At 57.4% G+C, this 15279-nt stretch overlaps 5 protein-coding genes across 5 annotated transcripts; 2 read left to right on the top strand and 3 right to left on the bottom strand.

Moving 5' to 3' along the window:
• Positions 1-623: 623 nt before the first annotated feature.
• On the bottom strand, positions 624-2314 carry BKA78DRAFT_348277 (C-x8-C-x5-C-x3-H type zinc finger protein; the record flags this gene model as incomplete). Its single annotated transcript, XM_066890608.1, has 5 exons — positions 624-680; positions 743-1460; positions 1509-1596; positions 1654-2143; positions 2222-2314. 5 exons carry the CDS (start codon positions 2312-2314, stop codon positions 624-626), a joined length of 1446 nt encoding a protein of 481 aa, XP_066748807.1.
• A 696-nt stretch (positions 2315-3010) lies between these two features.
• BKA78DRAFT_290868 (uncharacterized protein) lies at positions 3011-3966 on the top strand (the record flags this gene model as incomplete). Its single annotated transcript, XM_066885812.1, has 2 exons — positions 3011-3651; positions 3774-3966. 2 exons carry the CDS (start codon positions 3011-3013, stop codon positions 3964-3966), a joined length of 834 nt encoding a protein of 277 aa, XP_066748806.1.
• A 1519-nt stretch (positions 3967-5485) lies between these two features.
• BKA78DRAFT_232561 (WD40-repeat-containing domain protein) lies at positions 5486-6769 on the bottom strand (the record flags this gene model as incomplete). Its single annotated transcript, XM_066883800.1, has 1 exon — positions 5486-6769. A coding segment is annotated over one exon (1284 nt), but the record flags the coding sequence as incomplete, so codon positions are not given.
• A 1827-nt stretch (positions 6770-8596) lies between these two features.
• Positions 8597-9031, top strand: BKA78DRAFT_348274 (uncharacterized protein; the record flags this gene model as incomplete). Its single annotated transcript, XM_066890607.1, has 1 exon — positions 8597-9031. One exon carries the CDS (start codon positions 8597-8599, stop codon positions 9029-9031), a length of 435 nt encoding a protein of 144 aa, XP_066748804.1.
• Positions 9032-13118: 4087 nt separating this feature from the next.
• Positions 13119-15235, bottom strand: BKA78DRAFT_3732 (glycoside hydrolase superfamily). The gene is made up of 2 exons (XM_066892758.1): positions 13705-15235; positions 13119-13647 (listed from the first exon to the last, which is right to left on the bottom strand). The coding sequence occupies exons 1-2, from the start codon at positions 14947-14949 to the stop codon at positions 13219-13221; spliced, it is 1674 nt and encodes a 557-aa protein (XP_066748803.1). The 5' UTR covers positions 14950-15235; the 3' UTR covers positions 13119-13218.
• Between the last annotated feature and the right edge of the window lie 44 nt (positions 15236-15279).

The following is a 15279-nucleotide window of genomic DNA, read 5'->3' as shown; positions in this document are numbered from 1 at the left end:
AACGCCGGCACGCCATGAAACCACGAAACAACCATTCTGAGACCATCAAGAGAAAAAACAGACCCACCAATCACTTGTCCGTTGTTGGTCCGTTGTCGACGACAAACGGAACACACTGCTTCCGGGCCCGACGCGTCCTCCAACAAAACAACCTTACGGACTAGGGGGCCACTTTTGGTCGCACACGGACGGCCCACCCCGAACCATCCCCCCGGGTCCTGTGCATCTTGTCCCTCTTTGACCCTGTGTGGCACTGGTGCCAAACATAAAATTCTCCTCAACCCTTGACACACCCACGGCCACACCGACTCCACGTGCACAAAACACTTGCCTCACCCCTTGATCGACCATTCTGCGGTCCGGAGACCACCGCACGCCCTTAACCCCGTCCACCTTCACCGTCACCGGAAGACGATATGCTTTTCGTTATCCGCCACTATGCGTGCCGTGGCTGGCTCCATATCCATTCATCTTATAGACTTGCCCTGCGCCTATCCATTCCCTCATTATCCCGTTTGACTCATACCTCTCCAGCCAACTCCGTCCCCCTATTCCGAAGAGACCCTGATAGCGATTTGGATACTGATACTGATAATCAACCACTTCGTCTCGCGTATGACTTTCTAGTGTCGACCAATGATCTCCACCTCGCCGTCTTCGTATTGCTTCATCCGCGGTTCCTGTTGGTTCGTGTCAGCCAGCTCGTTCAAAAAACATCCACCACCGCCCTCGTCCTACATACCCTATCCATGTCGTGCGTGTGCGAAAAGTAGCAATTGTCGCCCCTGGGACACCCGTCGTCAAACGGGCAGTGGTGTCCCATGAAGCAGTCCGGGTTGCGGCAGTCCGACGACATGACGCACTGCAGAGAGCGCGCCTTGTGCCGCAGCATGTTCTTGTCGGTCGCACTGAGCGGCTCCCCGTGGGCATATGGGCACGCCACTCCGTTAGAGCAAGTGCCCTTTAGATGGTACTCGTTGCAAATCTTTTGCTTGGCAATCCTGGCGTGGAATCGTTCAACCGTCATACGATCGGGCTTGGGCAGCTTTTCGTCGAGACGCTGATCGTACGCATTGAGATACACAAACTTGCGCTGAGGCGGCTTGGTCGGGGCGATTGAAATGGTCCTGCCCTGGACGCCAGCCTTGCTCAGCGTGGCCCAGGAAGCGTTGGCGTTGGTGCTAGGGGTTTCGCTTCGAGTGCTGGACAATGGCGTAATGGTCTGCAGAGGCGATGCCGTTGTCGACACTGGCGAAGAGTTTTGCCTAATCGGGAGCGTCTGCGGCGGCGGCGGAGGGGGTTGAGTCACAACCCTTTCGATGCGCTCGGGAAGCTCCTCATCCCGGAAGACAGAGTCAAACTTGACAATCTTGAGGTCAAGAGCATGGAATCCAGGCTGGGCCGGAGTAGTCTCCAAAAGCGCAAGCTGCTTGGACATCTTGGCATCGTGCTTGTAAGGCCTGCAGGTACGTTAGCTGGGCTCGAGACGTCCGGCTCAATCCACTCACTCCAGGTTAGGAATGTAGCCATTGTCATGGCACCCGCCAAAGAGTACGTGCTTGCACTGCACGTTGGTGATAAAAAGACGCATCATTTCTGGACCCTGTTAGACAAAGTACCCTGCCACATCTGGCGGCGTGCGTGACGGCATACCCTTAATCTTGTGGTCGGCCCTCTCCTTGCCGCTTCCAACGTCAATCATGTTGAACAGCGGCTGGTTGAGGGTAAAGGCACGCGTGAAGGCGTAGAATTCGCTTGGATTTTTCAAGACTCCCACCGACGTAAGCTTCCTGCTAAGACCCTCGAAATTGGCATATATCTGCACCATGATGGACCAGTGGCCAGCAGCTCCCTCGTAAACGTCGAGTACGTGATTTCTAATTTCCGACAGCAACTTATAAGCAGCATCGGAGCCGCCGGCAGCACCAGCCTTGAGGAAGGCGTCTTGGAAGATGGCGCCGTCGCCGTCAATTAGGACTAGGACGAAGGGGTTGTTATCGGCTTCCTGGCGCGTGACGGCCAGCGTTCTATCGAGGTTGCGGACTTGGGTTTGCCAATATCGCCGGGCTTGGACTTCGTTTTCGAAATCGCTGCACTTTTCGTTGTACATCATCTTAAGCTGGCTGTACTCGCGTACCATGTCCTGCGGCAAAAGTTAGCGCCTGCCTGCGGCTGCATGGTGGTGTGGTCAAAATGCAGAGTGCGGGATGGGTAAACGTACTAACAGCAGAGCTTCTCGTTCCTGGTCGCTCTTACGGAAGCCATCGAGCTTCTCTTCCAAAGCGCCCATAAGACTGTCTTCGTAGCCGTTCATGATGGCGGCTGGGGAATGAGTGACGGCGAGCCAGGCCTGTGTAAGTGGAGCGATGGATGGAGTGACGGGAGAGAGAGGTGTCCGTCAGCAAACGGATGTAGGTGGGTAGGCAATCGAGGTTGCGAGTGAAATGCAGGTGAGAGCCAACCAGGTGCAAACGTAAAATAAAGTGCTGGCCGGTGAGTTTGCAAAAACAGCAGCGGAGCAGACGATGAGAGACAGTCAGACTGCGACGTGATTGACTGGTGGGTGCGTGGGTTTGGCGCCAATCTTATCGTGAGAAAGCGAGAGAGAGACGCGTCCGAGTCATGGCAAGTCGCGCGCGCTTCTATTGCTGTTCATACAGCGATCCCACGTCGACTTTCAGTTGTCCACTGGCGCCGCCCGCTGCACCTCCACCATTCCCCGACTGCTACCATTGGTCTCCTTCACAACCGCCGTCGTCCTCCACCAACATCCCCAGGAACCACAGCATTGTCTCCCTGGATGCCCTACAGTTGCAAACCACGACTCCAATTCCGCGCTTGCTTACGGAGCTTACAAACATCGTGGTCCCCTCTGACGTCACCGCGTCTTCGTCCCCCGCATCCACTGCTCAAATATCACAACTATAAATCTCTCTCCAGAGCTCCCAATTCTCTCCAATCAGCCAGCCTCATCGTATTGACCAGCTCCTCAAGCCAATCCTACACCACCATGTCCGCCGCCGCATCTCCCCCATCCAAGCGCGCTCGCACCGCCGAAAACACTCAAGACACGACTTACGAGCTGCTCTACCACCCGACCATCCCCGGCCGCGGCGAGTACATTCGGCTCATCTTCGAAGCCAGCTCCGTTCCCTACACCGACGTGTCCAACAGCACCAAAAACGACGTCTACTGGGCCCTCTCGACCACGCCCACCCAGTCCCATCCCCCCATCTTCGCGCTGCCGGCCCTCCGCGTCTCTTTTCCCCAAAACGACCCTCTGGTCATCTCGCAGACCCCCTCCATCGTCGAGTACGTCGCGCACGCCGTCGGCCTCGCGCCGGGGCCTCCCCTCAGCGCAGCCAACCTGCTCGCCCGCCAGCTGCTGCTCACGGCGCTGGACCTGTCCAACGAGACGCACGACACGCACCACCCCATTGCCGTCATGATGTACTACGAGGAGCAAAAGGCCGAGGCGGCGCGGCGCGCGGCCGACTTCCGCGGCTCGCGCTTGCCCAAGTTCCTCGCACACCTCGAGGCCGCGCTCGAGTGGAATAAGGAGGATGTGGAGGGCCGGCGCGGCGGGGGACGGTATTTGGTCGGCCATGGCTTGTCGTATGCCGATTTGGTGTGGTGGCAGGTGCTTGATGGGTATGTGTGCTCGAACCCCCAAATTCTCGTACCCCTAGGTACACAACCACCACCATCTCTCTCTCTCCTCCTATTTCTCCCCACAGAACCACCCCACAACTGCCTGACTGACGACCCACCAGCCTCCTCTACGCCTTCCCCAACGAGCTCGCCGCCCGCAAGTCAGACTACCCCCATATCTTCGACACTTTCTACCCGGGTATCAAGAACGACGAGGGCGCCGTCAGCGCGTACGTTAAGAGCGACCGCCGCCTGCCCTACTCGGATGGCTTGTACAGGCGTTACCCCGAGCTGGACCGTGAAGCGGCGGCGTAGACGCGTGCGCTGGGTGGTGGGTTTGGAGTGGAAGTTGTTTGTGAGGGTGTGAGGTAGGTAGGCCGAAGGCAGGCGGTGATGGTGATGGGAAGATTGGTAGGTAGGTTAGGTAGGTAAGGTAGTAGGTAAAGTAGCGACAGACTGAACGAACAACAGAACAGGATGAGGGGATGGACGAAAAGAGACGGGTGGGTGGGTTGGTCTCCACCACAGCCTCGTCCGGTTCTCAAACACCACAAAAAGCAGACAGCAGAAAAAGGAGCACCACAGCAAAAAAACACATCAATAGCAACAGCCAAGAAAGAAAGAAAGAAAAAAAAAAAAAAAAAAAGGAAACCAAATCAAGAATCTCCCACAACAGGCAGCCCAGCCATTCCATTCATCCCCTTGGATCAGTGTGATTGCCTCCCCTCCTCCTCTGTTGCGCCTATTTTTCCCCTCCTGTCGAAACTTTGCACGACGCCCAAACATATCTGCATCTGCATCAAAAACGACGACGCATCAGTTCTTGTTGGTTGTTATCGTCAAGCGCCATCAATCCAAATGACAGTCCAAGAAGAGAAACAGGGCTAGACAGGGCAGGGCAGGACGGGACAGGGCAGGGCAAGGCAGGGCAAGGCAGGCAAAGTTGCGCATTTGAGCAAAGAACAATCGGGAGGGAGAGGGAGAGAAAGAACGGTCAAGGGTGAGGAGCCCCGGGGCGTAACGAAGGAAGGGTGAGGAGGCAGCACGGTGAAAGGAAGTGCAAAGGGGAAGCATGGCATGCATGGTTGAAGTATGAGAGAGGGTGGTGAGGGGCGAGAGAGGGAGAAGGAGAAGTGAGGGCATTGCAGAAACTCAAGACACGACGCATGTGTACACACGTCCACGCACATGGAGTCATCGTCAGTCGCGACATGAGAGTAAGAAAAGTCTTAGTGATTGATTGATCAGAGACCGGCTTGCTACTCTCGTATCACACCCACGCAGCCCGCTGACCAGAGCAAGCTCCGTCCCTCTCCTCGTTTCAGAAGATCGGGTAAAAGGCAGACAGAGCAGGGTAAGGCAAGAGTCTCGACTTGATGAAAATAAGAGTCTCTGCTGTCTATGGAATTGAAAAAAAAAAAAAAAAGGACAAATGAGCAATGACAACAAGTAGCGAAGGTATGTTTTCTCCCTTTCAGCTCGCCGGTACCCATGCAAAAGAAAGAAACAAACAGAATCCCCTTGATGAAGATGGGATCGAAGAAGCAAGTAAGCAGGGGACATTACATGGTCTTTGTGAAGATGAAAAAAAGATGATGACCGCAGGAAAGAAGCAAGGGTAAGTCCGACAATGGTCGAATGCAGAGTGAAACAGAAACAGAAACACGAACGTGGGTGTAAAACAAAGGCCCCATCAGAAAACTCCATGCTCTCAAAACACTGTGGTTGCGCCATGCAGTTGTCGGTATGGTCTTGGTGCTGCTGTCAACGCCGTGTGCATAAAAAGATCAAACGCCCGTTGATGAATCCCACATGTCGTGTGCTGCTATCGGCTGGTTCCCGCGAGGAGCTCCACGTCTTGAATGCCGTAGCCGAAATCGAGGAGCAGTGCTCGACCGTCCTGGCTCGTTGCCACAATGCGGCGGTAGTCGCTCTTGGCCGAGAGAATCCAGCTGGTTGTCCAGTTGTCGTAGACGGAGACTTCATCGCCACTGTTGTAGTCGTATACGCGGATGGATTGGTCGTAGCTGCCGGAGAGTACACGCGAGTTGGGCGTGTCGAGGAAAAGAGAGCGCACCAGGCCAGTGTGGCCGGTGTATTTCTTGACAACGTCGCCCGTCGCAACATCGAACTTGTAGACAGTCTGGTCGTTACCGCCGGCGAGGACGAACTTGGCATCATCACTGAATTCAACGGCTGCCAAACCGCGGTCTCCGCTCCTCAGCTCCTTGACAAGAACCTTCGTCTTGAGATTCCAGAGCATTGCCGCGCCGTCACCACTCGCGGACACCAGGAGATCTCCCCTCATCTGGACAGCATTGACCGGGCCACGGTGGCCCTGGAGCTTCTTAAGCAGTTCGCCGGTGTTACGGTCCCAAATGCAAATGTGGTTGTCCTTGCTGCAGGAGACAATGTAACGCGAATCGAAGCAGACGTCGAGAACTCCGGCGTCGTGCGCCCTCAACTGCCACTTGGGCTCCCAGGTTTTGATGTCCCAGACAATGCAGCTGCTATCTGACGAGCCAGTGACGACAATCTCGTCGTCGAACTGGAGGCACAGGATACTGGCCTCGTGGTAGAACTTGGGCTGGTGGAAGATCGCATGGCCCTCGGGCGTGCCATTCACCGAAGCGTGATTGAATTGAGTGTAAGCACGCTTCACCTCCAGTGGTTGAGGGGTGTTGGGCTGGGGTCTCGAGTCAGGACCGCCAATGACCTTGAGGCACTTGTACGTCTTCAGGTCCCACACACGAATGGTGCGGTCGCGCGACCCGGTGATGATCTTGTCCTCATCAAACTGGCAACAGTAGACGCTATCTGTGTGGCCGTTGAAGTAGATGGCTGCCGGGTGCGAGCTCGTCCAGCGTCTCTCGATGACCTTCCGAATGCGATACATGTTCTTCCAGTCCTGATTCGGCCTAATGTTACCGGCGCCAACACCGCCCATTTGAAGCGGAGGTGGGTCCACGTGGATCTTCTGCCCGTACCGGCGCGTAAAGACCGTGCGCCAGACGTGCCTGGATGACGCGTGAACGGACCATGAGGTACAGACCCGTTCGCAAGTGGCAAGGGATGCGGCGTCGAGGAACGAAAAGACCTGTTCCGCGATCTCGCGGGGGAATATGGCGACAAAGTCTGTGCTTGTGTCAATGAAGCGGCTGGAGGCGCTGGACAGTAACGACCTACCCATCTTGGGTGGCAGCGGCGCAACGAGCTGACACTGGTCATCCCCTATGACACTATCAGTCTCGGAGGGCTGAGCGCCCGGCGATGACAGCTTGGAGTAGCTGTTCCTGGTGAAGAGGCTCATGTTGTGGGCGTTGAGCTGGTTGTACTGGTTGGCAGCCTCGCGTGCGGCATTGCCAGCGGCGAAATTGATGTATGGGGGCCCAACGAGGGAGGGCGGAGGGACTGGATTCCAGCGGTCGTTGGCAGGGCCTGAGACGGCAGGGCGTCGGAACTTCTTGAGGCTCCTGCGTGCACTTGCCCAACGCTTTGGCATGTTCATTGACGAGTGAGAGGCGGACGACGAGTTGGCGAGGCCATTGGAGAGGTGAGGTAAAGAGGACGAGTGGGTGTCGTCGTCGTCGGCAGTGTCGCCATCGAGGGAGGAAGGAGCATAGGCAGGCGTGGGGACGGGTACCTCCTGACGCCGGGACGGACCAGAGGATGAGCCTGCCATGGTGATTGCACCGTCGCGGGTGCGGTGCGAAGCGTTCTTGACCATCTGCTTGACCTGCTCCAGAGCAATCTCGAGGCCCTGGATGGTTGAGGTTCGGCGGCTGTGGGACGACGACGAGGTGGTGTTCATGCTGAGAGAGGCCTTGTGCTTGGCGTGGGGGGCATGATGGTGATGATGGTCAGGCTGGTCAAAGACCTGACTCTGAGTGCGCTTTGGGGGGCGTGGCGACGACGTGGTGGCAGCAGCAGACGAGGACGAGTCGGTGTTGGAGGGCGGGGCAAGGTGAGATGTTTTGGGGCGGAAGGACAGGGTTGAGCGGCGGCGCTGGACCATGGTAGGGTCGGCAGGTGGAGTAGCACAGACGGACGATGTATGTATATACGGACGTCGTCGGGGCTAGCGCACGCGCAAGAAGGTAATAATTGAGAAGGGGTCAGGTCGAAGGAGTGGAGTCGATGACGGAATGCGGGCGCAAGGCTAGCAATGCAGAAGAGGCGTCCTGGGCTCTGGAGACGGAGAGGGTCGGGCGGGTCGTGTCGAGGACGAAGACGTCGTGGGTGACGGACAGCAGAGTGGGACCAGGACCAGGACCGAAGCGGGACGAAGAGCGAGAGGTGAGGTGAGTCGGTGGTGAGAGCGAGCGGCGAGAAGGAATTTTAAAAAGGGCGCCGGGCGGGCAAGGGAGGGAGGAAGAATAAGAGAGTCGAGTCGAGAGAGCGTCGGTCGGGCGAGAGAAGAGTAAAGTGAGAGAGTGAGAGAGGGAGAGAGGACGAAAGAGAGATGAGATGATGATGATGGCAGACGACGATGGCTTGGGATTGGATGACAGGTCGCTGGTAGTGGTGGGCTGGCTGGGTCCATCTTCTACTTTAGTGCGAACCTGAGCCTGAGCCTGAGCCTGAACAACTGCTAGCTGGGGCCTGGGGGCGCGGGCGGCGGCGGCGGCGGCGGCGGCGCGGCACACTTCACTCTCAATGCACCGCAGCACTGCAACTACTGTAACCAAGAAATCAAACAACAAGACAATCATCTGACGATGCCGCTTTCAGACTTTGAACCTGCCTGCGCGTTCGGCTGACGGCTTCATTAGGACTACCACGGCTTGCTCACCTCAACTGTCACTCAATGCCCTGAGCCAGTGCCAGCCCTGCCCTTTCTCTCACCTCTCCCCCCCTTCGCCGCCATTCTGTCCGAACCCTCAGCTCAAAAAAAATTTCAACATCCCAGCTGCCCAACCACTCACTCGTCAATTGCATCATCGCCATGGCTATCCCCGCCCTCTATCGCCTCTTTTTCCTCTACGTCGAACCATTGAGCACCCTCGTCGGGGCCATTTACGCGCATTTCTACCCGGCCACATACCTCGACCTGACCCATTTGCCCTCAGCTCCTCCAGCGGGCCTGGTCCCCGTGGGAACCCGCATCGTCTTGTCCCAGCTCGCCAACATGTACCTCGCCTTCGCCCTGTCCGAAGCCCTCGTCCTGCGCTCCACCACCGACCTGCGCGTCTGGAAGCCCTTTTTGCTAGTCTTGCTCGTCGCCGACCTGGGTCACCTGTACTCGGTCAAGGCCCTGGGCCCAACTGTCTACTGGTCGCCGCACCTCTGGAATGCCATCGATTGGGGTAACCTTGGCTTTGTTTACCTCGGTGCCACGACGCGCATCGCTTTTTTGAGCGGCCTCGGCCTGTCGCACTAGATTCTACATCTGCCGCATCCCTCGATTCCCCCTCGGCATATGCCATCAAGACGCTGCGGCCCGTGACATTCGATAGTCCCTTGACATATGAGAGAACCATGGTTTTTCATCTTTGCCTCGACAGTCTCACCGTCACTTTAAGAAGTCCGTCCCCAGTCTTTCAGTCTTGTGGGCGTCTGGACGTCAATACACCAACAGCTCGGAATCGATAGAAAAACGCCAATGATGATGACGAGGCTTTGTCCTCTTGCCCGTGGTAACCACCCATTGTTTCTAGGAACGGAGTCGTCCGCTAGCGCCGCAAGCCATACATAACAACAGCAGCCGCTCCCGCCGATTCGAACAAAAGAAGCGACCAGACCTTCCATGTGCTCTGCAAACGGAGACGGACTACTTCAGGTCCTCGCCAGCCCTTGCTCTTTTTGCAGCCCAGGACCAACAAGCAGGAAATCAATAGTGTTTTGACGGCGAGCAGCTTGCGCGGGCGCTGGCGCATCTCATCTTTTCGTCCCGCTCTCCCGTCCGCCGGCCCCCTTGGCGCTATTCCGTAACCACCTTGTACCAGGCTACTGTTTCAACGCAGAGAGCAGCGTCCTCCAAACCTGCCACAGAGAGAAAAATAGAAAGAAGAATAATCACAACATTCCCAGCCACAAACAACTTCAACTTTTCAAATCGCGAACCATCAGATCTAACTGCGCGCTCTCCCCCCAGCAGCATCGTTCCGCGCCGCCTCACTCACTACCCCTAGCCGCGCTCCGGCTGTCTGTCAACCAAAGTCGAGTCACACTTTGCCCAACTCAGAGCCAACGCAAGCCTGTCCGTCGAAACCTAAATGGGCCAACCAATCAACCGGCCTGCCTCGATTTTCTAGCCATCCTCCTCCCTGCCATCTCAACAAACTACTCCTAGATACCTTGCTCACGGCACTGGTGCTGCTGCGTCACTGCGTCACCGCGTCCGTCAACGCGTCCGGGTTGCGCTACCTATGCTGCTGCGGAAAGGCGACGCATGCGCCTGGCTTGCCGCGCTTCCTCCAAGTCACTGCTGCTGCTCTCTTGCTTGTTACTCCTCACCGCTGCTTGTTGTTGCTGGAAGACAAGACTTTTGCTCTGCTCTGCCCACTCACACTTTTCGCTACTGTATATACAAACTGTCGTCGTGCTCCCCCCCAACCCGCGCCTTGCAATCTGAAATAATGTCTGCGACTAGCCGCGTCGTCGTCTGCGCCTAGGTAATCAAGACTCCTGATCCAGCATCGCAGCGCAGCGCACCAAAACACCACGCGTAGCCATGCATCTCCAACGTCTTCTCTCTTGCCCGCCAAGCACAAATCGCAAAACTCTAAACAGCCAAAAAAAAAAAAAAAAAAAAAAAAAAAAGGCATATGACGCATACGTACATGTGTGTGTATGCACACTTCCAAAAATTCTGCTGCTGCTGCTGCTGCTGCTGCTGCTGCGCCTCGCCCGCACGCCCAGCCATCGCCCTAACACTCCCGTCGGCCAGTCGGCTCATCCCGGCTCTCCGCGTCCGTCTTGTCTCTTCTCCCCGGCCGGCCAGCCGGCCCGCGAGCACAGCACACACACACACCCCAGCCTGCTTGCCTGCCCCTCCACCATTTTCTCCATCGTTTTGCAATCTCTCCAACCACCGCCGCCGCCGCCGCCGCCGCCGCGCGGGCTATATATAGCGGTCGGTCGGCGGGCGCCAACCCGCTCGCTGGCTGTTGCTGGCTGTTGGCGCTGCGCGTCGCACGACAGCGTTGGGTCGAATGTTGGAATGGCTGTTGTTTCATGCCGTCTTCTTTTTTGGCTATCCTATTCCTGCTTAAGAGGAGGACTCGCTCGCTCGTGGTGAGGACGGCGTGAAACAGAGACATGGGGTTTCAGCTGTCTGGTCTGTCATATGGCTCAGCAGGTCCAACTTTTCTGCGGGTTCAGGTTGACTCTGGCGTGGAGGGATGGCGCATCATTTCACCCTCCCCTCGACGAATAATGCCCGTTGCGCAACAGAGGGACAGACAACCTAAGCAGACGGGATGACGACAGAGGAGCGCGCGGCTACACACGTGGGCGCCACCCATATGTAAGAGCTACCTCTGTGAGAAAGAAGGGTCTTTTCTCCGTCGTCACTCGTCAGTTGTGGAGATTTAGACACACTCATCGTTCGCTCGCTGCTTGGCACTCGTTAGGTGGCTTCCACATTGGCCATCTACGTTGTGTGTAGGTGGCTGGAGGCTGCCAAAGTATAATGCTCACCTCACGTCACCTCAGCACCTCGCTTGCCTCGTGGCCTTCCACCGCGCAGGACTGATGTGACGACAGCCAAGCACCCTGTTCTGGCGTCTTCCATCCGCACGCTATGAGACATGAAGAAGAAGAGTTCTATAGAAAGAGAATGGATGAGCGAAGCGCACGAAACGCCCGTAGGTCATCTCAAGAGACTGAGACTGACGGGTCTACCCGTCCGTCCGCCACCGCCGCCGCTGCCCTGCTGTGCATGGGATACCCATGTCGCTGCTTCTGCGGTGACCCTGTTGCGAGGAGATATTCGTGTATCTGTGGGTTTGCTAGTCGCTAGGTGTATTTGGGGTGTCGGCTGTCGCTGGCTGCGTTTTTTTCTTTGGTGGGTTGGGTCTGTTTCTGTTTGCTGCATGTACTGTAGGTAGGTACGTATGAAGGTGAAGGTGTGTCTGAGAGAGGCCCGGGGGTGTGGTGGGTTAAGTGTGGAGGGTGTGGTGCGTATGGAAGTGGAGCAGAGAAGAAGACGACGACGACGACGACGCGCTTTGGGTGGTGGGAGTCTGGTTCTCTGGCACTCTGGTGCTCTGGTACTCCGGTACTGCTCCATGAACATGTCAATCGGAAAACCAGATGTACATACCGCCTAGTCCAGTGCAACCATTCTTTACAGCACGCAGCAGCAAACACCTCAAGAAAACACTTGTACCCTACCCATATACATGCACAGAAGAAGGAATTTCCATTTTCCCATCTATCCATCTATCCATCTATCCATCCGTCTATCCATCTCTCTGTCTCTCTGGGCGACCCCACATGCCACCAAACAAACAACCATTCCCTCCCTCCCTCGCTCCATCGCTTCTCAACTCGTATGCCCCACAACAGCACACATGCGCGGGCAATCAGTCAGTGCAGGCACCCGCTGGGCAAGTGATTACCTTCGACTCGAGAGCACCCGACGCGTGGTGGTGCCCTCTGGCTGACCGATGACGCCACCGCGGCGCCGGCGGCGGGGAGCGAACAACCCAACGGGTGGTGCGTCAGCTTACTCACGCGACGACGGCGGTAGGCTTCTTGGCGAGGTAGGTGGGGCGCGCGGCTCCGGTGTTTAGGTCTCGGGGTCGGCTTGAGAGGGAGGGAGGGGTGTGCGATCTAGAAGTGATAGTGGTGCTGGCGGTCGGTGAGGGGGTCAGGGGGGAAAAGGGAGGGGGCAGAAGGGGAAGGGGGAGGTTGTTTGGAGATATGGAGATCAGATTAGCGTGGGTGGACTGTGTCGTCACTGGAAGAAAGATGATGGTTTAAAGTCTACCTTACCTGCCTCTATCTACACATCTAGATGTCCCATCCAGTCCAAGCAGTTCACAACTTAAGTAGATGGAAAATAAAAGTCTCCCCTGACAACAGACGGGCCCACCCAGACACAACAGTGGTGGTGCAAGAAGAAGAAACCTCTGAGAGACTGAGAGTCAACCTCACAACCCCACGCGTTTGAGCAAGACCTCGTGGGCGCCACACCACGTTCGCTTCGTTTGCGTGCGGGTGCTCCATCCAGCTGTACATGCAGGTCTCAGACGCATGTGTTTGGTCAAACACGCGGAGCGGAAAAGAGCGCGACGGAGCAAGTTAAGACAAGACAATGTCTGGCGGACGAGTTCGATTGCGAGATGGATCTGAGACAAGTGGGGAGGTGGTGAGACACCAGACGATGAGGCGGTCAAGTGGTGAAGTGGATTGATGGCCATGGGCGATTGATGGAAAGTGATGAGTATGTATGCGATGAAATGGAATAGAATAGAGTTGGTTGGATCCCACAAGTGCTGAAAACGCCAGAGCAGTGTCCCCCTAGTCCGGGTTCTTTCTGGGATGGTGATGAGCAAAAACTGGACAACAGTTTCTCATCTTCTTACCCCTGGCTCACCCACCCCTCTCTAGCAACCTCAATCACGCACATCCCCCATCCACCGCCCCCCAGAAGTCAGCAATGCCCTTTCGCAGCCCCTGTTCAAACTCCCACACGTACGCGCCGCCCATGCCGCTCTCGACAACCCTCTTCCTGACCCACACCTCCACGCTTCCAATCTTCTCCGCGCCGTCATCGCTCCTGTGTCCCCAAAACGCCGCCGCGTCGTCGAAGCCCGTCTCCCACCCCTTTTCGTAGCGCCAGTGCTCAAACGGCGTGCCGGGCGAAGTGTTGTCCCAGTAGTTTGAGTGCGACGAGACGGCTCCGTGCCGTAGGTCGTCGCGGCGGGCGAGGGCGTTTTGCAGGCGTGACTGGACGGTTGAGTGAGAGAGGGAGAGGTACGAGGGAGGAGGGTGCGCGCCGCGCGGGACGACGGATTGCAGACCCCATTCGCCGCCGGGGGCCCATTGCTAGTCGCGATTGTCAGCAAAACGATACCTTTGGATTTTGGAAAGGGAGGAACACACCATCTTGTACGTCCAGAAAAAGGCGCCCATGGCCTTCTCCTGATGCGCCTGGCACTGCGCCGTGCCAAACTCCTTGACCAGCTCATCTCGCGGCCTGCCGCTGCGCTTCCAGCTGTCCTCGCCCAGCACGCAGCTCCACTCGCCGACGACGACGGCCACGGCCCCCTTCTTCAACACGTCCCCTCCGCGCGCCGGCACGCCGTCCAGCTTGTGCCGCGCCTCGCCGGCAATCTGCTCGGGCGCCTTGTGCTTGTTCTGGTCGCCGAAGCACCAGTAGTGATGCGTATCGACAACGACAGGCGCCGGTCTCGAGCGCAGGTTGACCGTGTTGACGCGCTGCGCGTAGTTGACGCCCTTTTCCAGATTCCACGCGTCGGAAATGTAGACGGGCAGGGTGGGATCGATTGCTTGGACAGCGTCGACCACGCCATCGTACCACTCCCACAGCCCGCGCGCCTCCCACTCGGCCTCGTTGCACACCTGGAGCCCCAACACGCCGTCGCCAAAGCCGCCCGCGTCGTCGGCAATCTCGCGCGCTATGTGCTCGAGACACTGCCGGCTCTTCTGCCGCAGGTGCCCGCACCCGCGCCCCCAGTGCTCCGCCTTGCCGCAGTTGGTGCCGCTGTGCTCGCTGCCGTTGGCGCCGCCGGGGATGCCGTGCAGGTCAATCAGCACGCCGACGCCTCTGCTCTTTGCACGCGCGACAATGTCCTTGACCGCGCTCCACGCGTTGACGTACACAGCGCCGACGCTGGCGAAGGGCGTGTGGGCGCAAAAGTCGGGGCCCAGCGTCCAGTGGCCGATGGGCAGGCGAATGGCATTGATTTTGGCTTCATTGACCAGCCAGTCCAGGTCAGAGTCGGTCAGCGCGTTGGCCCAGTGCTCCTCGAGCTTTTTGCGTGCGCCGTCAATGCCGAACAGCTTGACGAGGTGCTGCGCGCAGGCGAGCTCGGACGTCTGCTTTTCGGGGAGCCCCGTGAAGAGGTGTGGGTACAGCCAGCGCTCGAGGCAAAAGATGGTGCCCAGGTTCGTGCCATGTTGATAGCGGTAGCGGAGGATGTCGACGGCGGATGCGGGGTGCAGATTGCTTTCGCGGTCGGGTGAAGAAGTTAGAGGCTTGGGAGGAATGGGAGGAGGGCCATTGGAGGTGGTGGTTGGCGACAATGGGCTGTCGTTGTGCGAGAGGTTGAGGTCTTGGAGTTTGGATTCGAGCTTTGACTTGGCGCGGTTGAGATACTTCTCCATTTTGGATGCGGAGAACTGGACGGGGCTGCGAGAGAGGAAGAGGTCGAATGCAGGAAGACAAACGAGGACGCGCCGTAGATTAAATAAGGCAGGCGAATGACGTCGTGGGAACCTGAGGATATCTGAGCTGGACTTGATTCTGCATGCAGGTACACGAATCCAGTCACGGCGGCCTTGATTGTTCGGACGGCAAGGCGTGGGGCTGTACAGACCCAAAAGAGACGAGTGGACGCTGGCTGAGGTCGCAGGACTGGATGTTTGCCATGACGTACCGCTGCACCGTGATAACCACGATGCAGGGTTCAGGGTTTGTGCTCCAGGGCAAGCTGG

Source organism: Phyllosticta capitalensis (assembly GCF_038381095.1).
Source record: "Phyllosticta capitalensis strain CBS 128856 chromosome Unknown BKA78scaffold_1, whole genome shotgun sequence".
NCBI classification, from domain to species: domain Eukaryota; kingdom Fungi; phylum Ascomycota; class Dothideomycetes; order Botryosphaeriales; family Phyllostictaceae; genus Phyllosticta; species Phyllosticta capitalensis.
The sequence above is the reverse complement of the archived record's forward strand: the minus strand, read 5'-3'. Positions and strand labels throughout refer to the sequence as shown.